At 35.5% G+C, this 27,910-nt stretch overlaps 2 protein-coding genes across 3 annotated transcripts; one reads left to right on the top strand and one right to left on the bottom strand.

Moving 5' to 3' along the window:
* LOC105344569 (uncharacterized) lies at positions 1 to 22,825 on the top strand. Of its 2 annotated transcripts, XM_066082957.1 has the most exons (16): positions 1 to 6,271; positions 10,320 to 10,489; positions 10,868 to 10,912; positions 11,709 to 11,852; positions 12,333 to 12,425; positions 12,759 to 12,899; positions 13,268 to 13,328; positions 13,711 to 13,853; positions 14,127 to 14,141; positions 15,728 to 15,808; positions 16,133 to 16,325; positions 16,898 to 17,034; positions 17,336 to 17,451; positions 17,858 to 18,004; positions 18,731 to 18,830; positions 19,850 to 22,825. In XM_066082957.1, the coding sequence occupies exons 1-16, from the start codon at positions 1,105 to 1,107 to the stop codon at positions 19,997 to 19,999; spliced, it is 6,903 nt and encodes a 2,300-aa protein (XP_065939029.1). In that variant the 5' UTR covers positions 1 to 1,104; the 3' UTR covers positions 20,000 to 22,825. The 2 variants fall into 2 exon arrangements, with proteins under 2 accessions (XP_065939029.1, XP_065939030.1); XM_066082958.1 differs by lacking the exon at positions 14,127 to 14,141.
* Positions 22,316 to 26,170, bottom strand: LOC105344570 (uncharacterized G-patch domain protein DDB_G0278987-like). Its single transcript, XM_011452359.4, has 3 exons — positions 26,057 to 26,170; positions 25,651 to 25,735; positions 22,316 to 24,602 (listed from the first exon to the last, which is right to left on the bottom strand). Exons 2-3 carry the CDS (start codon positions 25,712 to 25,714, stop codon positions 23,833 to 23,835), a joined length of 834 nt encoding a protein of 277 aa, XP_011450661.3. The 5' UTR covers positions 25,715 to 25,735; positions 26,057 to 26,170; the 3' UTR covers positions 22,316 to 23,832.
* Positions 26,171 to 27,910: the final 1,740 nt, after the last annotated feature.

The following is a 27,910-nucleotide window of genomic DNA, read 5'->3' on the forward strand; positions in this document are numbered from 1 at the left end:
TGCTTCAACAGTCACACCTGGTTCACCTTGCCCTTTCATGACAATAGACTAGAAATAAGCTGAATGAAAATTTTGAAAGGTTTTAAAACTTGAGTGGGGGAGAAGTTCTGTTTGATCCAGGTGGAATTATTGATTCGTTGTTTCGTTTATACTTACAACCTGATACAGTTTGTATTGGGACGGACTAAAGCTAAGATCTGTAGGACTTTTACGATGGATTATAAACATTGAATTTCTTATGCACCATGCTTGACACGGAGATTTAAGGAATGATTCACCATTTTTAAAAACAACAATTTAAACTACATGTTGAGTGGGCAGTGAAAGTAGACAGTGTGTCAATCTGAATGTGTTTATCTTGAAGAATTCAACAGGACATTGTGCTCTGTTGTCTAAGACATTGCGTGTGTTTTGTACCATGAAACCTAAAAAGGGGTCAGAGACTTAGAAAAGAGGATCATTAATGCTTATCAGAGATCATTCATCAAAAGCTGAAGTCTGCTGAAGGTTTTTTTTACCTGTTTGAAATCGACAACCAATGGTAAATCAATGTACCGAGTCGTCTACCTGTGTAGAAAATAAGAACTGTGCCTCTCCCATATAAGGACTCGTAAATTTGAATTTTTTTGTAGAGAATGTGATTATTAATGCACCCAAAGACACGATCAGTCCAGAACTGTTAGTGCAGGCAGAATTTTCTCTCAGCAGTGCGAAAATCAATACATATTATAAACATCGGGAGACAGAGATTCCCACCATGAAATGTGCCGGCATGTTATGCAGGAGTGCAGGGCAGGGCAGCCATGCATGACTATGTGTGATCTGTGTAAAAGCCGTTTGTTTATGTCAGTTTAAACAGTGGAGGGAAAGAGACAAAATAGGAGTGATAATTGTTACTGTCTAACGACTGATGTGTGTATTAGTTTGTGAAGTACCGGTAAATGAATGGTGAATACCCTGGACTAAAATACAAACGATTACCTTACTAGTGTTTTTACATGAGACACAGATATTAATATAGGAATGATATCTCCCAGGGTTTTGTGTATAGGAGGAAGGTAATTTTATTCCATTGATGACAACTTGAAACTATAAGCACTGATCATGTCTTACAGTTCATTAATGACAAACATTTGGCCTCCTCCAAATGATGAGGTAAGGTCACGCCTAGAACGCCTACAGGAACTGAAACAGCTGAGGGAAAAGAGAGGTGTAAACACTAGTACCACCTCCACTGCATCTGACGAGGGGGGTCAAGCGTCCGAGGGATCCAGACTCAGCCGCAGACAAATGCTGAGTACCAGGACTCTACCAACATTGAGGAGACAGGAAGAGCGGAGACTCAGGTCAACCGCGGAGAAGACGACCAAGAGCGACCAGCACGAAGCCCTCGGGGACAGGCTGACACGAAGCGACTACGGTGGGGCACGACCCAAGAATCTCGCTGCCTCACTGCGCCAAAACTTATCGCAGTCATCTGAGATCTTGACATTGATAAAGAAGAATGAGCCTCAGGGGCCCGAGAGACATAGGACAACATCGGCCGATAGTGATACATTTGATGATCACCATCCAAGTGAGAACGTGATAAATCGCTCTACCTCTGCTAGACTCACGTCCATTGGAAGTTTGGGTAGCTTAGCGGATGAGTTAGAAACTGATATCAAAGCAGCGAATGTGAGTGTAGAATCGGAGAACACAGATCATGTTGAGGACATTGAAAGTTTTAAGCAGAGCTTATACGGTAATGTCTCAGAGACAGCCAACTCTGTGACAAAAGGTATATCACAGGACAGGGTGTTAGCTCCATTCACAGACATAACAGGAATCATTAAATCCACAGGCTTGTCTAACAGAGTGGGTTCAGACAAAAGTGAAAGTAGAAGTCTGGTTGGAGATTCGTCTAGGTGGAGGAAAAATGTTCACAGTGCTGAAAAAACAACCAAAATACCCGAGGTCAGTGAAAAATCACTTAGTAATGGTATAACTGATGAAGGCGAAAATGTTAACTCAAATTCTGTGGCAGCTGAAAAACAAGGTGATCAAAGTGAAAGCATTGTGTCAGTCAATAGAATATTTGAGGACAGTGATAGAACAACATTTGAACGTGAAAACATTGTAACAGGGTCAACTGGCAGTAACAGTGAAAGTCTGTCTGCATCAGATATACAAAGTAACAGTGTAATTGTTGAAACAAGTAGTGAAGTCTTGGATGGAAACAGCGTGCTGGACAATTCCAGTGACATTGTCATTCGTGGGTCATTCAATACAAGTGATCTGGCCTCGGATTATAGTGTGAGGAGTCAAGCCGACATGTCAGATTACAGAGACAGTATTCTAAATGAGAGTGATAGCATCTTTGACTACTCATATGGTGGTGCTCCAGAAGAAGATACCTTTTGTGACAGTCAGGATTCCTGGCAGAGAGATTGGTCGTTGGTTGGAGATGGGAGTAGAAGGCGGGAGAGTTCTGGTTTATATAACAAAGACCGTTCATGGCAGACGAACCGATCAACATTTGAAAGAAGTGGAGGATATGCTCCAAAACCATCCAGGAGGGAAGTTCTCACAGCTCCTAACCGACCCAAACCCTCGACGCGAATCGTTAGATACACCTCTCTCCCCAGCAGTGCTGACACCCGCGTATCTGATATACGATCCCGATATCTAAATAAGGATACTGTAGACTCTTATTCCGGTTTATATCAAAATGAAGATGGCTTCACTTCCTCTTACAGAGAAACAAAACAAGAAGATATATCTAGTCGGTTGGGAAACATTTTAAGTGACAGTTTCAAGAAGTTTGATAGTGTTATAGACGGCGGTGAAACTCAGAGGCGGACTGAGGAACCATCTAGAAGTTTACGTAGAAGCTACAGTCAGAAAGGGGACAGTATCGGTGAAACCAGAATCGGGCGATATAGGAAAACCAGTGAAACAAACAGTGAAAGCAATTACAGAAGTGGTGTGGACACTGGCATCGACAGTATCGGTGAACCCAGAATTGGGCGATATAGGAAAACCAGTGAAACAAACAGTGAAAGCAATTACAGAAGTGGTGTGGACACTGGTATCTCTGCAACACAGCCAAATCTTGACATGCATGAGTTTATTGCTAACATAAGAAGTAGAACAAGTGGTGATAGTGTGAAATCCAGTCGTATTAAGCCATTAGCAAGAACTAGTGGTGTCAGCTCTGTCATAGAGAATGCAAAGAAAATGTTACTGGGAATTCAAGATGAACCAGAAACCAGTGATCAGGATGAACAGTTCCTTCAGTTGAGGCAGCAAACAGAGTTTCTGACTGAATCCCTGGAAGAAGCTGGTAAATCTGACAATGAAGAAGTATGTGAGAGTGAAGGACAGTCAGAGGAAGACATCATTGATAACACTACAGCGGCAGTGCTTGAAAGAGGAGGCATTATAACACTGACTTCAGTACCCCCTGAAGCTGACAATGAGGGAGAAGAAATGGAGGGTGAGAGTATCCAGAGTGTTGAAGTGGATGAGGACACTGTGTTAGTGAATAAAGCGGTAAAAAGTGACTCTGGGCCAGTTACAGCAGAACCAGGTGTAATAGAGAAAGAAGGTTCTCCCTTGTCCAATGAAACAGAAACAGTTGACAACAACTCTTCAAACAACCAGTCTGACAGTAAAACAACTGATAGCAAACCAAAACAACAGACCACAAATAAAGGAAAAAATAAAAAGAAGAAGAAAGGAAAGAAAAAGAAGGAGACAGAAAATAAGTCACCAAGTAGTGTTGAAAAAGGCAGCCAAAGCAGTAGGAGTGTTGAGACAGATCCTGCTGAACAAACTGTGACCAGTGAAATTGCTGACAGCTGTCTGCAGAAAGATGGCAGTGGATCGGTAGGGAAGCAGTTTGACAGCATGATAGAGGATATAGATCACCAGAGTGAGAAGACTTCTGTTGCCACTGAGGACCTTCTGTCTCTGATTGGAAAGGGAGAAGGAAATGATTCCCTGGCCAGTAAGACAGAGAGTGGTGGCTCCAATATACAATGCAACAACTCAAAAAACAGCAGCAATGAAGCCACTAGCTCAAAGATGTCTGAAGAAAACTTTGCTACCTTTGAAGAAGAGGATCCACTAGCTGTTGTCATGAAACAGAAAAATGGCCATGGTAATCATCTTCCAACTGATAATGAGTTGTTAGAAACTGCTTCAGAGGAGGAGTTTTATGAAGCCATGCCCGGGGAGTTTGTTGATGAGGAGGGAAATGTGTTTGTGGAGCACAGAGAAGAATTCATCTATGTCACCTCAGGGTCCAAAGTCAGGAAGAGAAAACTGAGCAAGAAGTCTCTCTTGGGAGAAAAACACAAAGAACAGCCTCAGGCTGATGTGGACAGCTCCAGGCTGGGACATGTCAAGGAGTGGATGGAGAGCAACATCTTTCCTTCCAACAATACTCTCAATGTGAAAGATCTAGGAGTGAAAACCAGTGACCAGGGCAGCTCTTTCTCTGTGGCCTCAACCATTGGAGACTTTGATTCAAGGGGAAGCTTGGATAGCAAGGAAAAATCTGAGGATGCCAAGACAGTGAAGAATGAATCAGTGCTGAGCAGTGGGACCTCTAAAAGCAGCATTGTGGCCACAGAGAAAAGGAGCACATCTGTACAAACTAAAGATGCAAGTGTTAGAGACAATTTCACTCAAATGTTGGTTAAAGCTAGAAATATTGGAGTTCAGATTGATGTGGATGTGTTTGATAAATTTGTTCAAACCATAAGTGAGCTTATGTGCCCTTGTTGTAAGAACACATTCAATATTCAGGATGCCCTTAACAATGCAACTCAAGATGGTTTACAGAAATGTGAAAATGACAGAAATGTGCAGAAAGTTAAGGAGGAACTGAAATTAAAGCTTCATACACCAAATAAAGATGACGAAGATAAAACAAAAATTGTTAAGTCAAAATCTTCCTCTGGTGCATCATCAAAATCATCATCATCTAGAAATTCCATGGCCACACCTCCCAAAAGTCCATCTCTTGTCTCTTCAACCAAAAGAAGTCCACATGGGACTCCCCAGGAGAAGAGTCCATCTGTTACTCCACGTAAACAAAGTCCCTCTCCTATCAAGAGAAATTACTCAGCAGAAGTAACTTCTAAGAAAAGTCCAGCTACCACTCCAAGAAAGCAGAGTCCAACTAGAAAAAGTCCAGCTACAACACCAAGAAAGCAAAGTCCATCTAGAAAAAGTCCAGCTACAACACCAAGAAAGCAAAGTCCAGCTAGAAAAAGTCCAGCCAGCACTCCGAGAAAGCAGAGTCCAGCAAGGGAAGGAACAACAATGAAGAGCAAGAAACTGTCACCATCTAATTCAACAGATCAAAGCAGTGAGGATGGTCACAAGGAGAACTCCAAAGTCAGGAAAGAGAGGGTATCCAGTGTCCAGAATCTTCTCTATCACAATGGTGAACAAACAACAATGAAAAAGCCTGAGATAGCTAAAAAACCAACCACACAAAAGGTAAAAAGGGAGAAATCTTCTGACAGGGAGAAAAGAGAAGCATCCGCTGAAAGACGTAGCGATGATGGGTCCAGCGAGAAAAGCAATCTACCTGGATACATGCAGCCAACCAAGTCAAGCAGGAGAAAGAAATCAATTGGAAGCAAAGATGATTTGTTAGAGGATGGTAAGCAGAAGAAGGGGACACCAACAACACCAAGAAAAACAGTCGCAGAGAAAGAGGACCAGGAGACCTTCACCACAATGAGTGACAATCCGTTCATCAGAAGTGACCGACAACGGGCATCCGTGGGATCCAATGGACAGAAGCCATCGGGAAAATGGTACAGAAAGGAGCCACTGAAGACAGAAGAAGATGTGAAGAAGGGGAAAGTGAAGAGTCCAAAGAAACAGAGGTCAATCTCCACATCATCAACATCTTCAGAGAAAAACCTCTTCAATGGAAATTCTGTTGTTAATAGTGAAAAAATGTATAAAAGTCACGAAAAGTTGGATCTGTCAGAACTTGGGTCTCAGTCCAGTCTGCTAGAGACGGATTTAGATGAGGCCATGGGGTGTAAAAGTGACCGTAGTGAGACGAGCCAAAGCTCAGAAACTGTTCATGAATATGTGGAAACCATCGCATATCAGAGCAGTGTACCTTTGGGGCCTGACCTGAAAAGCTACGCTGAAAATGTCTCGCGTAACATTGCAGAGATGGAGGTGATGAAGTTGAATAGTGACAGTAATCAAAACGAGAAGACGACTAGCATCCAACTCTCTCTTCCGCCAGGGGCAGGTAACTTGTTCCAACATCCCAGTGAGCAGTACTACTGACATTTTGCAATGCTTGCCATGTATGCCGAGCTTATTATTTGCTTGCCATTATATACCCAGGTGCATTCATTACGGTTTTTTGTTTGTGTAAAATCCAAACATTTGTTAGTGTTTATTGTTCTCCTCTAAGTTTATTGGTAAAAGCATTAATATTAATTTCTTAATTTCATATTTTTAAATATATTTCTTGAGAATATTTATATTAAAAATGTTGCAATTGTTTTTTTTATCTTATTTATGTTTGTTTTGTAAGTTTTGTAGTAGTTTTGATAAAGCTGGTTTCAAAAGCTGAAAAAGAAATACGGAACACAGATATTTTCTGTTTTGGAATTTGGTAAAATTGAGCCAGTTTTTTCAGACCACTAAATACCACTGACTAATGCTGAATGTAGTTTTTCATGTACAATGTTGTGTATACCTGAAAGCCAATTATATAGCATTTTATGTTTCATTTTACTAATTTGCTGAAACAGAATCTAATAAGATTTTTTCCTACTATAATAAATATGGTATATTTTTTTTTATTTGTTTATTAACAATTTGCATCATAAGATACTTAACAAGAATTTTTTAAATTGACACAGGTACTGCAAGGTGTGACTTGTTTAGCAACTTGAAATTTTGAGGATTTTTCCATCTCTAAAGGGTATTTGTAAACCTGTAATTATTTGACCACATTTATCTAAAAATTACCTGTAACCAGTTGTGAGAATCACTATTTCTGTTCTCTTTTGGTTTAGAAAATGTCTAAATAAATAAAAGGTATGTTTTTATAAGGTATGAATGCTGCAAAATCAAGTGCACACCTAGCTAGCTGCAGGTGCCAATGTTTACTTTTGTGATTTCAATGTCTGTGGTGTAAAATACCTGTGTCAATTTAGGTCAGACTTCAAGCATGCAACTTTTGAATTCCTGCATTAATTGGTATGATTTGGTGTTCCCATTTTACCTAGATTCTTTCCACATTACAATTATAAGCAAGTTAATTTATTGTTGTCATTGAAATTCCAAAATTGGAATGAAAAATGATTTTTGTTGTTCATGAGACATGTTACCTGTTTTGACCACCATATGTTATCAATTCTTCCATTTTTTTTTTAATTAATAAGTAGCTTGGTAAGGATTATATGTGAAGGAAGCAGCCAGATCTCCAAAGGAGTAATTTTGAAGACGTCTTTAAAAACTAAATAAAAGTATAACTACTCATTCTTTACTAAAATTGAACTCGTCACTAATGGCTGAGACCTGATAGGCCATTTTAAGAAAATCATCCTGAAACATGGCTTAAACATTTTCAAAATGTGACTACCTATGAAAGATATTTTGAAATGCAGATAGCTGAACTTTACTATAATTTCTCTTGTCTTTTTGGATCAAGATTAATTTGCGTTTCTTTGAAGTAACATAACACCAGTAGCCAACCATCAATGTCTTGTTCTTTGCTTTCGAGATTTTTCATGGATTTTGCCTTTAAGAACAAGGCTGTATTTTCAATAATATCAAGGTTACTTCTTTTGTATAGAGATGGAACTGAAATAAACAGATTTTGCAAATGGTCTAAGAAGAAAACAATTATGAGTGAATTTAATGCATGTATTTCAAACAGTGTGACATTATACATGTAATTTACAATCAATGTCTGGGTTACAGAGACCAGTTTCAGATGATAACAACGATAGACAATCATTAGAATTGTCCAGAGTACTGACAATTTTGTTTTGTAATATTGTGTTAAAATGAACTGAATGAGTTGTACCTGGCTTCTATGTGGATGAGCTGACTTTGTTTTAACATTTTTATTTCAATAATATGTGCTTTCTTTCTTGAATCAGCACTGCTTTATAGCAATCGCACATGGCAACTTATGTATGTTTGATATGCAATTTTTACAAATTTTTCATTAAATATTAAAATTTTATGACACATCTTGCATTCAAAACCTGTTTTACTTGCCGTCTACAAATAAGACAAGAAGGGAGATAATTGAGATAACGCCTACAGCCTGTTCTATATATGGCTTTTATAGTGCAACTAAATTCAGATCTAAGCTTCTAAGTTTACAGTTGTCATTTCTGAGTTGCTGTCTTATGATTGGATAAAACTCTAGCTTCACCCAGCAATTGTGAGGGCTTAAATGATCATTAAATAGGTCACCTTTAAAAGAACGTTGTTTACCCTCTTTTGACTCGTATTTTGAAATTTAGGCTGGTAGGTAGGGTAATTGATTTTTTTTTTTCAAAGTTGCGATAGGATTATAATTCAAAACCATATTTGTTAAGAGAAAAGAGATCTGCAAAAGATTGTATTTTCACAACAGATAATGCTCTGAAGGTTAATCTTATTAATTTGAAAGTACATTTTTTTTTATCAGTCTGTATGAAGAGGGAAAACTCACAATATTTTGAAGGTGTCCTTTGAAAGCTTGCAGTTGCATTTTTGAAAGTCATTTTCTGTGCATTTGTTGTACTGCTTACCCAGTCCTGATTAAGAAAGCTGTGGATAAATATGACTTATCTGTGAGGAAAAGCTTCAAACACGTACACCTATCGGGTATTTACTGTGGAATCATCATGGTTCATGGGGGACCAATGTTCGTGGCTTAATTTCCTTGGTAACCCTTGTTCATGAATTTTATATCCCCACGAATATATATGCAAGCATACGTTTAATATTTATTTACTAAATAGAACTTGCTCCAAACGAAATTACGTCCCCACGAACCAGAAAAATGTTGGCTATACCCAGGAAGATTGACCCCCATAAATAAAAATGATTCCACAGCAGTTTTTGTACCCTTAATTTTATGCAAAAAGAAGTAGGCCTCATGCAAAGATATAAAATTGAATACATAGAAAAAATATGGATATTTTTCTATGCTATTACAACACAAGACATTGTCATGAAGAAAATTTGTATCGAAATTACATGTACCGGTAAATATAGACATCTGTTATTGGAGAGAAAAATAAGTGTACAACTCATATAGCTGATTTGTGATGATTTTTATGGTCACCCGTGATTAAAAGAAACAAAACAACCTTATATGTAGCTTAGCTCCAAAATCAGTTTGTTGAAATGAATTTAAAATAAAGTTTGTTTAAAGTTTTCTTGAAAGATTTAATTTAAAGGAAAGCAATTCTCTAGATCTAAAAAAATTGCAGTGTATAAGTAAACAGCATCTTGAATTTGATCTGGTCTGGCTGTTTTGATGTTCATAAGCCTATTACGAAGAAAATGCATTCACAGCTAATGGTGTTATGTACTGGTAGTTTAAAAGTTAAAACCTGTTCTATAATGTCTCTGCAGTCTTAAACTGATATTAGAATGGCTAAAGCAGATTGGATTGGCTCTCCAATGCAATTAATTACAAATGATCAAATGTCTATCTCAAAAGATTTCTTCAGAATATTGCCCTATAATGTAGACTGTCTAAGGAACTTTTCTAGATAAAATTTATTAATAAATGAAAGTGCAGAATTAGGTCCATCATATACATTAATGGTTTTAGTCTTGGGAAAGAGAAATATAGTTTCACCAGCTAACCAGATTGGGCAAAGCCCTGACATCCAAAAATAAATTGAATATGCATTATACATGTATTGGTTTAATATTTTGCGTTCGTTAGATGATTATTTGTACTAATTGTAAGATGCAATAGAAATTTAGATGAATATGAAAACTTACTAATGCATGGGTGTCACAGCAAAGTTTAGTCCCTAGATCATCTGCATAGAGAAACAATTCAACATTTCCAAGTGATCTTCATTTTTTTGAAAATGCAGATTAAATGGTCCTGATCTCTATTTAACAAGTGCACAAGTTTACTTTGAGGACTGTTGCCAGCATGTATCCTTAGAAGCCCAGGCTGTCTTATGCAAACTAAATGCAAAATTAGAAATAGAAATGCAATGTTTTTTTTCATCATGATCGGAATGTGAGAGTTTTTAAATGAATTTTTATATCTAAATCTATTTGAGTCAGAACTATATATAAATGATTTTACAAAATAGAAACAAAGGAAGCTGAGCTAGAGGTCACGCAAACTCCTGACAGCAAGGGAGAATCCACTGTCCAGAACAAGCTTCTGAGTGATGAAGAGCAGGCAGGTGTTCCCTTGGAGACGGAACAGGGGCAGGATGAAGTGGTACCGGTGCGGGTGAACTTGAGTAGCTGGGATCCAGTAAGTGGATTAAGTAGTGGAAGCAAGCAATGTAACATGATCAGTATACAGAAGTACATGTAGTATGGGATTCAATCAATGTAGCCTCCTCTATCCTATTTTGCTAGAACCAGTTACATACGCAATGCACTTTGTATTTAAAAGTAATGGAAGCAAGCAATTTATGTAGCATGGAAACAAGCAATGTAGCTTTGATAGCGTCCTCTATAAACTTTAGTAGAAAAGATCTTTTAAGTGGGTCTAGATATAGAAGCAAGAAATTTACCATCCTTTATAATAAACCTGAGATTTGTCACATATTTCATAGATTTGAATTGATTATTCACTGAAGGCATGATTTGGCCAGCTTGTCTCATTTTGATGGTTGTATCATTTCAGACCAAGTTACTACAGGATCTGTATGCCATCAAGCTCCAGCCAGATGTAAGTCGTGTGATTCTCAAACCTCTGATTGGTTGGAAGGAGTTTATAATGACAAACTCACTTCCCAATGAAGGCAATAAGACATGGTGATATAGAGCAACCTCAGAGAAATCACTGATTCCTCGAACTTCATAAGTTTTGGTTTCATGATATGTTGATAATTCACTATACCAGTATATCAGTTTTCATTAATTCAACTGCCCTTAAAAAGCTTGACAAAAGAAGATTTATTATGATGATGTAGAAGTGAACAAGTATTGTTATACTTTCATGTTAAATACTGAAATCTGATTGGTTTAGACGCAGTTCATAATCTGTTCTATTATCCTCAGCGTTAGCAACGCACTTAGCAACTGGTAACATTAAGAATTGTTACATGCGTGAAAATTTTGCGGGTACGGTTCACCGTAGAATTCACGTTATTCCTATGTAAAAGCAGTTAAGTTTTCTGTAAAATTAAGACATTCAGTATAACAAAATAAGTAGTGCCTGTTTGGGAGGATAACAGTTGAAATTGACACCCCTCGAAAACCATTGTCAACCTCCGCTTCGCGTCGGTTGACAGTGGTTTTCTCGGGGTGTCAATTTCAACTGTTACCCTCCCCAACAGGCACTATTTATATATTGGTAATCACATTACAAATCATAGTACAAAGACAAAGGCTATTTTTATTAGTCAAACATAAGGTGATTTCTGTATGAATTTTTAATGCCAAGTATACTAGCAAAAAGTGTATCAATTCATTCTCCATTTTAATTCATAATCACTATGGCTTACAACATTTGATGTTGACAGAATGCCAAGGATATCTCCGATAAGTTTGTGGCCATGCAAGGACTGATGGAGAAGCTACCGATGAACAAAAAAAAGGCCACCCTGCTGAAAACCTGGAAACGACGATTCTTCAAAGCAGAGGATGGGTGGCTCTATTATTACGAGGTAGAATTCGAGTTCAATTTCAGAAGTAAAAGTTATGCAAGTAATTAATGTGAACTTATTTATATTTAGCATAATAATTATGTAATATTTGTAATTTCATTAATTTGAAGATTCTATTTAGCACATATTTTACATTCATTTGCCTATTGTTGTGTGTTAATGCAGTATAATGTGGTTACTGAGGCAATGTACTTGAGTTACGAGAGGCTGCTTTACACTGAAAATGCTAAAAACAATTGATAGATAGTACATGCAATAGTAAATTGATAATTTACAGATGAATGTAATACAGATATTACAGATATTACTAATATTACAGAATCAGACCTAACTCTCAGCTCTGTAGAATACTAAGTATTAAATCACCATCATCTAATTAAAAGATCCTGGACAGCCTTTTACTCAGAGATGGCTGGTAGGCTAGGTGGTGTTTTTTTTACTGTATTTTGTTCACTGATTGCAAGTTTAACCCCTTTACAGACCAGTAATCACGACAAGCCGAGTGACACCCTGCAGCTTATGGGGGGTAAGGTGGACGACCTCGGGAACAGGATTCTGGGAATTGACGACGGAGTGAGTCAGATATATGAACTAATTTGATATCAAACCTCTTGTTTTCAATAATTGGAATTTCATCTTTTTCCATTTGATTTTGATATTGAAGGTGAATAATGCAATCAGATATAGGTTTTTAAAAAAAAAAATTTTCAACACCTCTCTCTTACAAAATTGTATACTGTTTTCTCTACCTGTCTTTAATAAGTCTTGATCACCTGTGTTTTCACCTGTGACAGAGGGGTGAAGTACCTGATGGTGCGCTGTAGTTCTCTACATGTTTCATACAAGTTTTACCTTAATTACTTGTGTTTTATTGGTTTTGATTACCTGTGATTTTTCCTGTAACAGAGAGGGAAGTACCTGATGGTGCGCTGCCCCACTGACAAGGAGTACGGTCAGTGGAAGCTGGCCCTAGAGTCTCAGACCGCGGACAATGTCAAGGCCACCTACGTTCGTCCTGTGTTGTCCTGCCCGGCACATCAACAGAGGGTACGTGTTGTGATTGTGTGCTGAGACTCTCTATCTTGTTAATACAGTGTCAGATTAATCCATTTAATTGTATCATCCTTAGAAAGTTTCTGTTAGTATAATGAGGATGCTAGTATTTACTCATGTTATTGTTAATAGCTGTCATGTATTTAATGAATATCATTAAGTTGTTCTCATTAACAAGAAGTTATACCCTGTTATACAGAAATGTTACACCTATTTTTTGGACAACAAATACTCTACGTTTGATATTTATATTTTCTTTGCTCAAAGATTTTAATATACATGATTCAGTATTGATAAAATCATCTCCAACTTCCTAATGTGTTGTGTTGAGTCCGATACTTGACCTTGACATCTTGTTGCAGAAGGTCATTCTGATAGACATAGGAAGTAGTGCCATACGAGCAGGAATTCTGGGAGAACATCGTACGTACTCTTATCCTCCGTCTCATGCACTTTGATTACGTGCTGACAATTTGGTGATAACTGTGTTGTGCAAATCTAATTGCAGCTATTTAATTAAATTAATGAACATGTGCATCGTAAAAAAAACAGTTGAACCTCATTATCTTAAATTCAATAAATCAAAAAAAATCTGAGATATCTGTGGAAAGAGAATAGTAGCTATCACTTCAAACTTGCTTCAATATATCCCTGATTTTCTAGGTATACAAAATTCAACTGTATACATTTAGCATCTAAAGTTAGATGTACATGTATACATAGATAGTAAAAATAATTAACTTTGTAGTCACGATTTGATATATATGAATTCTATGTACATCAGAATTGATATTTCATTTTTTAGCGACGTTACCCAGTCTGTTCTTCCCCAACATGGTGGCTCGCTCTGGTCAAGACAATGACCTTGTGGTGGGAATCGAGTCGTATAAACCCGAGTACAGGAAAGGGCTGGCTAAAACTGTCCGCCCCATGGATAAAGTAGATAAAGTAGGTCTTTCCTGCGAGTTATAATATAAATAACTTACCAACTAATTGATTTGAGGCTTAGTATTTCTTAAAAAAGAATTTGTAAAGTCAGTTTGTTTGCAGTTCTAGTTTATAGCATCTAGACTTATAAAGCACCATATTGTTTTGAAGATTTTAATAGATCACAAATCCATTGTTTGCATGTTTGTTACTAACGACATTTTGATTTTTTAGTGGCAGGTTTAATAAGTTTTGCACTCTCTACCTTTGTCTTGATTTTGGTCATTTTTCTAGGATATTTTACAGCCTGTAAGTTTCATCAATGTCCTTGAACTCTGACCTTTGACTTCCTACCTTTATCTGCTTGTAGTTTATAGTCAATATGATTAGGCATGTGCTTTAAAACTGCACCAGCACAAGAGTCTGAATTTTTTTCTCCCAAAGATAGAAATTAAAAAAAATAGTTGATGTCCTATTGCATTGTATTGAATGTGAATATTTTGATTTGGAAATTTTCAAACATGTCAGCACAAGTTTCTGATTGAATTTGCTATTCCTTCCATGAAACAGACACACACATGTAATCAGAACTGACCAAATTGAAATATCAGTTATCCGTAAATCCCAGCCATAGTCTGAAATCCACTTTTCCATGAACACAGCTTATACATTCTACCTTTACTTCAGTTCATTCTCAATAAAGGCTTCCTGTTAGATACATTCCTGAAATTCCTAGTCAGTGGATTCCCAACCCAAAGATACTGTCCAGACTATTTTATCATAGAAGATCATAAAATGATTGAATATTGTTAATCTCTTTTTAAAAAAAAAAGGAATACAAATATACTGCTTGGTGGTAAACATTTGTACTCACAATGTGTTTGTTTGCATTGAATTGCAAACCAGCACTAACTGATAAAGTTTAATAACCAAGGTCAAATTATTACCAAGGTCAGACAATTCATGATATAAGTCGATATCATGCTCCACCGTGCCTATCACAGTTTGTGTCATGTTTCTCTTCACGTCTAACCATGTGTCATTTCAGTAACCATCAGCATCTGTTTCATGTTTGTATCACCATATATTATTGTGTATGTGTATTGTGTTATATGTATCATTATGTATCATTGTTTAAGTATCATCATTATGACTATGTATCATGTATCATCATGGGTCACCAAGTATCATCATGTATCATTGTGTATCATCACTTACAATTTTATGAGTTGTCATCACTTGTAACTGTATCACATTGTATCAAATTGTGCTTCATTGCTGTCCTCTAGTTTCTGCTCTTCAAGTGTTTCCTGACATTTTCTTATTTCTCTGTGGGAGAGGGACTTATTGATAAATACATGTATTTGTTCGTGATGCATGTACCAGGCATTTTTAGACTTAAGTCAAAATTTCAATCAATCATAAAATGTAATACATCAATAAACAGCGTTTAAAGTTTGTATCTTTCAACATAATATGGAGACACATTATAATAGCATTTCATTTTTCGGTGTTTTAATTCACAAGACAATAAGACAGTGTAGAAATTTTGACTGAAGTCTAAGACTGCTTCATGATCCTGGTACCTGGTGTATGTATTTGAAAGGCCAAGCTATCTATCATCCTGTGTTATACGCTGAATGGCTTCATGCTTTTTAAAAGGATTCAATATCTACCATCAGTTATAGCTTGTGTTGGTTGAACGTGAATCATAACCAGAAAACAACCATTTGTTGCTACCATTTTTCCCTTCATTCATCTGCTCATCATTTGATCATCACAGCAATAATCACTGTTTATTCAGATTTCATTTGTGTACCTTTTTTTGCCATCATTCAATACAAGCTTTATGGTCAATTTGATCCAGCTTTGATTCAGTCTCTTTTTATTCACAGTTTAGTATTGATATGTCCACCATTGGTGCAGTGTTCAAGAAAATCTTCACTGAGCTCAAAGTGGAACCAGCTGACTACTGGGTATGGGGACCAGTCAAAGGGGCTACAGAGCTCCTTCATAGTTATTGAATTTATCATCAATTGATTTGAATACTGTAGATTCCTAATTTACCTCCGTGTAAAATCGCGAGAGGCACCCTTTGCGGATTTTAAAATCTCGCTATTATTTTCTATGAGTTGAAACTTATAAGAAATAAGGGTGGAAATTCTGTGTTCGCGATTTTATAATCTTGTGATTAGATCCGAAACCGCGGGATCGCGGAATTAAGTACTCGCGTAATATAAGGAACTTACAGTATAACTTGAGCACATAAATTGATGCATAGAATGATATTTTTTCATCAGTTGATGATCAGTACCCCACAGAGCCTGGCAGATAAGATCCGGGCCGATTTGATGGGGGAACTGATTGACACGTACCGCGTCCAGGGAGTCTGTATGGTGATGCAGTCACTGCTGGCTCTGTATTCTTACAACGCCACGTCTGGTATTATTGTGGACATAGGGGAGAGAATGGAGATTCTACCCATCTATGACGGTGAGTCATTGTCAGGGACATACATCAGAGGTATAACATCAAAGGAGAGAAATCATTTCAATCGACTGTTTTCTCAACATGCGTGTACATTGTAAAGTAAAACCTGGTTAGAGCTATATTGTATAACAAACACACTCTTATAATTAAATCTCCTTTGTTCCACTAAGTCTTAAAACTATCAAACTAATGCATAATGTTCATAAAAAGTAAAATGTGGTAATCGTTTGCCTTTCATTTACTGTAAACCAACTTATTTTTGCGTGCAAGAAATTTTTGCGAGGTTTGTGAGGGCCTCGTCATTGTGAATATTTCTCGCCGCGAACCAGTCATTGTTGTATGGTTGTTATAACAACACGGGTCTGGATATGCCCTGGTCACGAACATTAATTGTCGTGAACCAGTTTATCAGAAGTAAATCGCAAAAAAAAGTCTTTGCAAGTAAAGTTATTTTACAGTATTCTGCTGGTGTGCAGAACTTTCTCTTTATTTGACAAATTCTTTTCTCCTCTTTTATTCATGTGTAAGATTTCCAGTACATTTTGTGTTATCATATTAAGTTTTTGTTCTTGCAGGTTTTGTGATAGAAGGGGGAGTTTCCCGCCAGTCATACGGAGGTCAAAAGGTCCTAGAATCTCTGAATTCTTGTCTCCACGGTTACAAGTTCTCCACACCCATTCAACAACTCATCGTCCGCTATGTAATGGAACAGGTAACAGGAAGCGGGACGAGAACTTAAAGCTCATCTTCATCGACATTATTATAGAACCAGATTAAACAAGATAAATAGACAAAAAAATTGATTAATTTTATACTTCAAAAACTAGAAGTTTTTTGGGCATTTTAATAAACTCTAGCTTGCTGAATTAACCCATAACATAAATGTCTGCTGGACTATATTTTATGGGTCGTTGAAGCTGTATCAATGGATACTGTCTTCTTAATATAAATTTTTGCTGGACTATATTTTATGGGTTGTTGAAGCTGTATTGATGGAGACTTTCTTGTTTCAGTCCTGTTACCTAGTCACAGATTACAAAGACACGCTGAAGAAGTGTGAGCAGGACCCAGAAAACTACAGAGCAACCGTCTATCTCAACAACTTTGATCTCCCTCAGGGGTCCACCATGTACGCTATCTAGATACCTAATTCAAATTCAAAACCATTTGAAGTCATATGTTATGATTATATCAATATGAAATACAGTTCAATGGAATAAGGATGCTTTAAAGGGAATGAGTATCCCATGAACTACTTTTAATTTGCTCTTTTCTTAATATATAAAAAGTTCATTGACACATAGTTTTGTAGAGATTCACTCCTTGTCCAATAAATATCTTGTGAATAAAAACAAAAATTATAGGTCAATGCCAATTTTTTATATTTATGTACTAGTATAAATATGATTATATAGTAGCTGATTTGCATGCAAGGCTAAGTGTTTCGAAAAACCTTATTTAATGTGTTTAAAAGAGAGGCTACAAATTACTTAGATGTACAGGGATATTATTCATGTGTTTATTGTTTTTTTCAGGGAGGTAACTCACGACTACAGCTGTTTTAAGAGCCCCGAGGGGTTCTTTAACACCGACCTGTGGGGAATGGACTATCCCTGTGTCCACAAGCTGGTGTTCCAGGCCATCCAGTCCTGTCCCATCGACAGCAGGAAGAGAATGTACAGGTAAATCTATCTACAGTCTTATGGCTGTGTCATGTACAGGTAAATGTACCTACAGTCTTATGGCTGTGTCATGTACAGGTAAATGTACCTACAGTCTTATGGCTGTGTCATGTACAGGTAAATGTACCTACAGTCTTATGGTTGTGTCATGTACAGGTAAATCTACTTACAGTCTTATGGCTGTGTCGTTTCTGTAGATAGATTTCTCACTAGTAATTTTGCACCCAGATTATCTTTCCTTGCAATTTTGTTTAAAAGGTGAAAGTAATATTTTACAACAACTGCTAGGTTGATGACTCATTTAAATTTATCTGAGATCAGAAATATTTTAAGATCTTGTATGTAGGACACTATGTTGGTGTTTCATTGTTAGGGTCTTCTACTCGAGCAACGTGTTGGTAATAATTGGAGTAAACTGCATTGTATATTATCAGGGGTGCCTTATATCTGAGAACCGTAGAATCAGCATTGTTCGTGGGGGACCAATGTTCGTGACTTTCGTGGGTAACCCTTGCCCACGAATTTACATCCTCACAAATCTATATACAATCATTTGTTTAATATTGATTAGAATTATCCTGATTACACTACCAATGGAATTACGTCTGCATGAACCAGAAAAAAATTTGGCTACCCACAAACATTGACCCCCACGAATGACAATGATTCCACAGTGTATGAAATTTTGAATGTACATTACATGTATGTTGGTTTGTCCATTATCAGAGCTATCTACTTGAGTGGAGGGGTGACCATGTTGCCGGGGTTTGCGGACAGACTGCAGTGTGAGCTACAGAAGCTGGCTCCTCCCTCTGTGATGGTAGAGGTAGGTCAACAATGGCTGCTATTTGCTGAGTATTATAGCAAGTTCTTAATCATACCCCTCTGCAAATAAACTTTGGGAAGTACTGTAAACTAAATGGAGGCAAAAAACTTTGGGAAGTACTGTATACAGGGAAAATTTGCCCCCATTTAATTTTTGCCCCCTTGCTCTTGTTGTCAGCGGGCGAACTTAAGACTGGGCAAATTCAAAACTATTTTTTAATTACTTAATAACTGTGCTATTTGGAAAGAGTCTCTATTTTTAAATGTGTCTGGGAGAATTCAAGACAGGGGTAAACTGTTGCAAGTGTAGAAGAGCGAAAATACCGTATATCCGTGTTTTTTTTTCACATTTTGCGAAAATCGGTAAAATGTCTATAATTTTTAATTTGCCTCAGTCATTTTTTGTGATTAAACAAGTTTCTTATAGAATATAATACAGAGTATAATTTCTGCGTATTCAATAATTTGCAATTTAAAAGAGATTGCAACAAAAGCGAAAATTAGATAATTGCAAAAATTATCTGATATATGGTAACACAAGGCAACATACAGTATATTGGACTCAACATGTTCATCAGTCTGTTCTATCAACTGTTCACCTTGCTTTCAATGGTTCATATTCATAGCATTTGTGAAAAGAAATATCAAATGCTCATTTTTGACCAAGATGCTGTGTCATGACCTTGACCTAAGGTCACTGACCGAGGTCTTGGTATTGTCATCATCAGTATAGTACTTACTCAGAAGAGATGTTTAGTTCTTATTAAGATGAAAAAAAAGATAATATTCTGTAACCAGCTCTAATAAAAAAAAACCCTCATATTTGTTTTGGAGATAGGTTTTACTTACACAAGACACAATATGTTCTTTTCCTTAAACTGAGATTAAAGTGTAATTAATTTTAATTCAGATTTTCAGACATCCATTTAATATTTTATGAGATAAAATTTATCTATTGCCATTAGCTGGATGAGCTAACAATTCAGTGACCAATGAAATTATCTGATCTGTTTGTGGTAGGTCCATGCCTCTCCCCAGCGGTACCACAGCGCATACATAGGGGCGTGTTCGCTGGCCAGCATGGAGCAGTTCCAGCAGATCTGTATCAGCGCTGAGGAGTGGAAGAAAGATGGAGTCAAGACATTCAGGAAGTGGAATATGACTGGATAATCTCCGCCCAGGATTACCTCTCTGGGGAAATTCTCAAACTTTACTATAGCATTCCTTAATCTACACATTCTCGCTGGGTACATTCTCAAACTTAGTTTTTAGAATACCTTATCTACACATTCCAATTGATGCACATATCTTAATTGGTGTACAATTTTATGTACCGTATCTCCTGAAATGTATTGTTTCTCTGTGATCTTTTAATAACTTAATTTTTTTTGGTGTCAATATTTGATATTTATATCTACAAACTGTGTTGTGGTTACATGTATTTTCATTTTCAAACTGAAAGTAGGTTGTTTAGTTGGTTATTATTTTTAACTGTAAGATTATGCATTGCCAAAGATTTGTGTACATGAGTTTTTATTTTTAGTGGACTTCAAGCATTGGAACAAAGTCAACGTCTAAGTGCTAAATAATGGGTATTTTGTTGGAAACATGAAATGCTGATAGTAAACAAATTTTTGAGAATGATATTCACAATACAAAATGTGTTTCAAGTTTTGTGAAAATTAACAATGTCATACCTAAGCGCTGCCAGTAAAATCTCTGTGTTCTGATTTATGCAGATTATATCACTTTCTATTGTGAGCAATTAATAATACCAAGATTGTCTTCCATTGCTGTAACCAAGGTTACTGTTCGTTCTCAAGTTGTGTTTTTAATACCAGGCTCTGAGGCCATAACAGGAAGAGAAGCTCCTTTTCTTGTCTTGTGAAATTAAGTCATTCTGAAATCAATTGTGAGTTTGGGCAGTATTTTTAGAACCTTTGCTTTAATGAATTGTATTTGTGAGAGTGGAAATGATTTCAATTGTGAGCAGGTCTTGGTCAGTTTATTGTTCAAACCCCTGACCAACGATGCATCCATTGCTTGGTTTGTAAGTGTATATGCTTCTAACTGTATTTATTAATGGCCTGTGTGGGCCTCCATATTGTATTGTCTGAGCTTTGTTTGTGGGGTTGTTTTTTTTGGTGGGTTGTGATTTTCTGTTGATCAAAAGATTGAAATCTACATTCCTCATGTGTTTTTATTTTAGGTATTTTAATTCAGATCTAGGCTATTGATCAAGATTTAGAGTAAGTGTTGTGCCATATAAAAATTAGAAGACCATGGAAACTGGCATATTGTCAAGTCTAGGTAATTTGGTGTATTAAATGTTGACAAGTTTAAATTTGATTGGCATTGATTTTTTTTCCTTAGAAATATGTAAAGTATTCTAGAAAAAGAAGGAGGAAGAAATCTTGTTAAATACTCCACTAGTCTTGCCAAAAGAAAAATTTGGAGAGAAAGTATTTAAAATTGAGTGATTTTCTATGGGTTTATTGAGAAGAAGAACATGTAAATTTTATCAGGTTTCACAACAAGATGTGTTCAAGGTTTCTTTTATTAGAGTTTAAAGTTGTGCCTTTGGATTTCAGAAAGCTTTTTTGCAAACAAATGTGTGAATAACTCTCTCTTGTGATTTAATGGGCTTTGAGTTAAAGTTATTTATGAATTAATTGTGTATATTAAAAATGAATTCTCCAACTTGCACATGAATATATCATGTATGTAATTTTTTATATTGTTCAGATATATTTTACATATTTTTAACATTTTATGCAGTAATATAAATAATTATCCATTGACTTTAAACTGTATTTTCACTGAAATTTTTGGTATTATCAGTTTATTATCCTTGAATTCTCTGTAGCAAGTGTAACCACTTTTGGCATGACAGATATTTTACTGTATTTAATTTCCTGTATTTGGACAAGGACCACTTGTTCTCCCCAGTTCAGATGTCTCTAATGAAAACAGTCTCACAAACATTTATAGATTATCAATATTCAGTATATATGTGAGTATTTAAAATTATTAATAGTACCAATCTAAAGTTCAAACCTGTTAACTATGGTAACAATCAAAAGTTCAAAGTTCAAACCTTTTTTGAAGTTGATCCACTGTTTTTATGAAACATTGATTGTTTACTAAATAATTTGTAAATTATTTTTTATTTGTGTATATTATATATTTATATATATAATATGTATTTAACTAAATATGAGTTAGTGTCAAGATAACAAAAGAAAGCTTTTTTTTAACCTTTAATAAAGGGATGTCTTGAAAGTTCTTCATTGTATCAAAAGTTTTACACAATTTTATTATGACAAGTAAAGAGTTCAAGAACTGTTTTTTTTTATTCTATTGAAAATCAAACTTTGAGGTCTTTTTTCTCAACTACATCACATCTATTGATGCTCATTTATAATATAAATGAAAATTTTCTTCAGAGTCAGTCCAAGTTTTTCAGTTGGAAGCAAAAATCATGTGTATGATATAAATTTTATTAACACCATACATATCATCTACATAGTTGTTACAATATTCCCATAAATAACAAAGGTTTATCTTCATGCTTACAATATCAAGTTTATGATTCGCCTTTAGAAAAACACATTTAAAAAACCTTTATAGACACATTAAAAGGGTGTATACCCTTGGTTGATTTGAGATTTGTGTTGTGGCCTGTCTAGCAAGTTATTATACTGTATTATAAGGAGGGTGATTTTTAGTAATATTAAAGCCAGTCTTCGTCAAGGTTGTGTTACTTTGTGCAATATATCTTAGCCATGTGATATTGAAGTACCGCTGCTGTAATAATGATTTAATTAATGCATGTGATTTACCAAACCTTTAACATTCCAATAGAAAAATCTACTCTATGTTTTAATTTAGAAGAATTTGATTTCTTTTTTTTTTCCTTTGTGAAACAATATATGTTATGTATATGTATACATTTCTGATATACTATTATCATTGCAATAAAAACGACAAAATATATACATGTCTTTATAAATATGACTTTGCTTTGAAGTAAAATTGGCAAAATCTGAGTTTGTAGCGTAGTGCCAATACTGAAATGCTACCTTTTTTGGTTCATGGGAGTATGAAAGAAGCAAGCACTGCAGAAAAATTACATAGCATACAACAGTGTTATACAGTACCTCTGAGGGCAGTTTTAAATAAATGTTCAAGGAATGTAATTTATACACAGATTAACTGATTTTAATTAATCTGTCGAGATCGAGATTGTGATTTGGTTTTAGGGTGGTATGGGACACCAGTCAATATTAATGTGGTTTAAATTACATTATTATCAAGATACTTTCACTGGTTTAGAATTGATATTTTTTACTGTATTTGACCAAAACTTTGTTTTTTAATTTTTTGGAAAGGTAAATATGATTTAAAAATACCCCACATGGGATTCGAACTAGAGACTTGCAGATTCGTAGTTAACGCTCTGACCCAAGAAAATATAGGATTTATATCATATTGATTTTATTGTAAATTTCGATATGTCTTGCGTCAAAATCCAGGTGTCCCATGCAACCTTAAGTTTCAGTATCTATAGATCAGAGTTTTATGTAAATATAACAAATGACCCTTTCCCGATATTTTCTTAGTATACCTTTGTTATCGAAACGTGTTGGTTTCAACTGTTGTTACGACAACCTGCACGTTAGATCTTTAAAATAACGAGTTATCCGCACGCGCGTTGGCAGGAAACCTTTTTGACACTATATAAAGATATACAGATAAGGAAGTAATTGGGGCGTATGAATAGACAACAATTGATACTAGTAATTAAATCAGGACGTTTAATAACATTGTTAACAACTCTTTCTAACCCTTAACTGTCATACTACTAAAATCGTTACTATTGAATGGATTATATCGACAGATACTTTTGAATTCGAACATTGATAGCAAATGGAATTTTAACTCGGCAATTTATTTAACGATTGCTACGCATTGGGATATAATCCTGCGACCTGTATATCATATTAAAAGCGATAATTGTTAATCATGTTAAGCCAGTTCTGTTCGGCCATTACTCCGTTTGAATATTGACTGTAGTCATAATTTCCGAATACGTTTCCGCCATAATCGCCAAACCCTCCCCAATTTGCTGGCCAGTCAAACCTAGGATAAAACATTCCTCCATTGTCTTTCATGGCACCATACTTCTCAACAACTCTTAGACCAGGATATTGAGAGCTTTTGCTTTCTTTGTAGAAGTAGGGGCCACCTGCTTTATTGTCGTAAATAAGATTGCCTCGATCTCGCTCTGATGACCCTTTTTTGGAGGCACGAGTATATTCGGTACTTCTGCTTCCGGACTCCTCGGAAGAACGACCTGACGAAGAACCCCTGTATTTCCTGTTATTTCTTCTGTTATAGCGTTCGCCGCTTCCAGAATTGCTATCACTTCCTGACCCAAATCGTCCTCTGTACTTCCTATTACTTCCGGAACTGCTGTCACTTCCGGATCTACTGCCACTTTCGGAGCTGTCATCACTTCTTGACCCTAATCTTTTTCCATTTTTCCTGTCACTTTCGGAACTGCTGTCACTACCGGATCTACTGCCACTTTCAGAACTGCCGTCACTTCCTCCATACTTCTTGTCACTTCCGGACCCGCTGTCACTTCCGGATCCCCTGTTTAACCCTGTCTCTGGCTTTTCATTACCTTTGCTGAGTTTCTTCCAATGTATCCCCTTGTAACTCGGGTCTTTTACGCCATAATTTTCATATGATCCAATTGGTTGTTCTACTGTAACATAAAAATTGAATTTTACTTATATTGAACAGATTCTGATATATTTTATGTAGGTAGCTGTTGAAAATTCACAACTATATCTTTATTGTATTATTGATAACATTAAAATCTTTATAAGTTAATTTAATTATAAATTACCTTGAAAATGTAAAGTATACTTAAAGTTTCTAAATTATTGGTAAACGAATGACAGTAATATAAAAAAATCATGAGTAATAAATAAAACTTGGTTTGAATTCATTTGTTAATCTAATAAGCAAGTGAGGGCGGTTCAACTACATGTATTCCTTTTTAAAGCGCTAAGCATAGCTGCAGCGCTTTTTTGTCGCCAGATTTCTAATCCTACTTCCACTTTCGTTTGCGCATTTCCGAAATACCGCCACCTACTGGTGGATGCTAGAGAAGTCGTACCCTGGAGAAGTCGTACTCGGGAGAACTCATAACTATGCAGTAGGGAAAACTTAATATCTTCAAGTTATCCTGCATGCAGATACATTTGTTCTAAAATTTTAAAATCAATCATGATCTTTGTAGACATGCAGATTATTATAATTTGTAAATTGGAAACTTTGATTTACAGTCAAATTGATAATAAATATTATGCCTCAAAAATAGAGAAACACTTACATTAATTGCTTACATTAAATGCTGTGGTTATGATTTTTTTAAAGTCATCAGCATTCTGTTTTCACTGTAACACGACAGCATGCATTAATCATTAAAAAAGATTTGTGTATTCTATAACTATGGCATATCCAAATTTTATATCATTTCAGAATTCTGAGTACGTGAATTTTTGCAATAACGAACAAACCCCAATTCAAATATGATTCTTTACATAAAATTCGGTATAATTAAACACTTCCTTTCCGGCTTAGCGCTTTCCAGTACTTTCAGTACTTTGATTTATCTTTTATATACATGTGTTTCATTTGGGTGTTTCATTTTCATTATTGAAATATCTGTTTTCAGATGCCTTTTCGTAAATTATCAAAAAACCCAACTGTTTGAAATCACATAAAAAAAATAAAAACATACTTACTGTGCAGTGATTGAACTTTTAAGATGAAGACGAAAATAATTGCGGGCAACAAGAGACCCTGCATCTTTTGGCCAAGTCTAGTTATCTAAAAAAAAGTAAAGATATACTTTAATGCAATTTTGTAAGTTTTAAGAAAAAATTAAAATTGTTTTGCTTATGTTTTTCCCGTTATTTTCGTTGCTTTAGTAGTATCATATGTCACAAATAATAGAATAAATAAAAAATAATAGAATATGATAAAAAAAAAGTGTTTTCAACAGACTTATACGAAATCTTTTTCATATTACCATTAAAAAATGTAAGGTAAAGGGAGGAATTAAAAAAATTGTTTTGAAATGTTTTGAAATATTGAGGTTTCATACACCATTAAAATAAATACAGTTCATGAAAATCTAAGTAATCTTACCCAACGGACTTAAGGAGTCACTCTTTCTCTATAGACACGAAAATTTGTGGACGTCCTGCGAGATTTACGGATAGATATAGATGCATGTTGTACCTGCATGACATTTTATATACCTGTACCAGGTAAAGAGGTAACTGATGCTGATATGAAGGTCAGTGGGGCGCCATGGTTTACGAGGGGGACCTAAGGTTAACGGAAGCTAGAGAAGGGGAGTTCTTGGAAACTAGGATCTGGTCAAGAACAACGAATGACTGGCCCACTTTAATCTGACGGCATCGATTTAAGTTATTTCACCGAACTGTCTACAGCGGGAAATAAAAAACAAATAACCTTTGACCCTGTCGACCCTCACCCACTCCATTATTATAAGAACATGTGCACACATGTAAAATCGTGATATATTATTTTCACTGTTCATTGAAACATACATATACATTTAACAACACTTTATATAAATTCTGCTGCACAGTGATTCACATTCGTATCTACGTACATATTGAAATGTATGAAATAAATGATATCGAATAAACGGAACTTCTTGATATATCTTAATTTAATATGACACTCGATTGCTGAATTGTCAGCCTGTTAATCGATCGCAATTCGTTCCTACCGATTAATCGATTAATCATATCAAAAGACACACATTTGTCACATATCACATTCCTTACCAAACGCCGCAATCTTGCAATTTTCTTAAAGTCTACTTTCAAAATTAAACTGTGGTAAAAAAAAAGTTTAACTGTTTACTTTTAAAGTTTGCTTTCAACAAAAAGATGATATATCCTTTAATAATATCCTTTCGGATCGTAAGTATGTGTCCAACATAGAAAAATGTATTTGTTATCTCATGCTTATAAAATAGAAAAGGTAAAAAATAAAGATGTATATCAAATGTAATTACTTATAACATCAGGAGTTTGTCGACATCCATTACAGATAAATATTAACGGACAGGACAGTGGCATTTTGTTTTAACAGTTATTATGATTTACGCCTGCTGACCACAATCTCAGCCCTGGGGCGTTACATTATACCTCTATCCAATTTAACTTGGTTATGATATCAACGGCTTGGGGATTGAAAAAGAAATTGCGTTAAAATAATTTTTTTTCATTTTCATGCTGATGAATGAATTTGTTCCATTGGCCCAACCGATCAACGGTGAGCTATTCCATGATTTACGATTTTTCATTAATAGTTCACTATTCAGTGTTACTTAAACAATAAAATGCTTCATGCAGAGAGTGAAGGTGGTGACATTGCAAAAAAAAAAAAACCCACAAAAAAACCCCACAAAAAACATTATGGTAGTCCATCCATAACTAAGGCGAATTTAACTATTTTGAGTGATATATTCTCCATCAAATACGTATTTTAAAGCTATTATAAAGCTGACATAAACCAAACTCGGGTGTATGTATGTAGACAAGTCAATTAACTTTTTGCACTTAAAACTTTTTCAAAGAGTTGTCTGCCCTTTAGGAAAATAAAAAAAAAAATCATTTTCTAAAAACAGGTATGGTAAACTATGAATTATTTTAGCATATTTGGAGAGAGGGAAAGCTTTTGCATTTTTTTTTACCAATAAAAATGTAAGAAAATTACTTGTACTAAAGGAATATATTAAAAATGCATTTTTTCCCATATACTTCAATGTTAACTTCAACATTTAATAAATTTATTTAAATTAATTTTTTCTTTAAGATTTCAAAAATGAATCTTTATTATTTAATAAACTCCTTAAAATCATATTAAGATTTTAGTGCTCAAACTTACAATCTATTAGATATGAAATATGTTAGTTAAGGAAGGACTACCTTAAAAAAATGGAATTTTTTTCTGCAACGATCG

Source organism: Magallana gigas, chromosome 4 (assembly GCF_963853765.1).
Source record: "Magallana gigas chromosome 4, xbMagGiga1.1, whole genome shotgun sequence".
Lineage (NCBI taxonomy): Eukaryota > Metazoa > Mollusca > Bivalvia > Ostreida > Ostreidae > Magallana > Magallana gigas.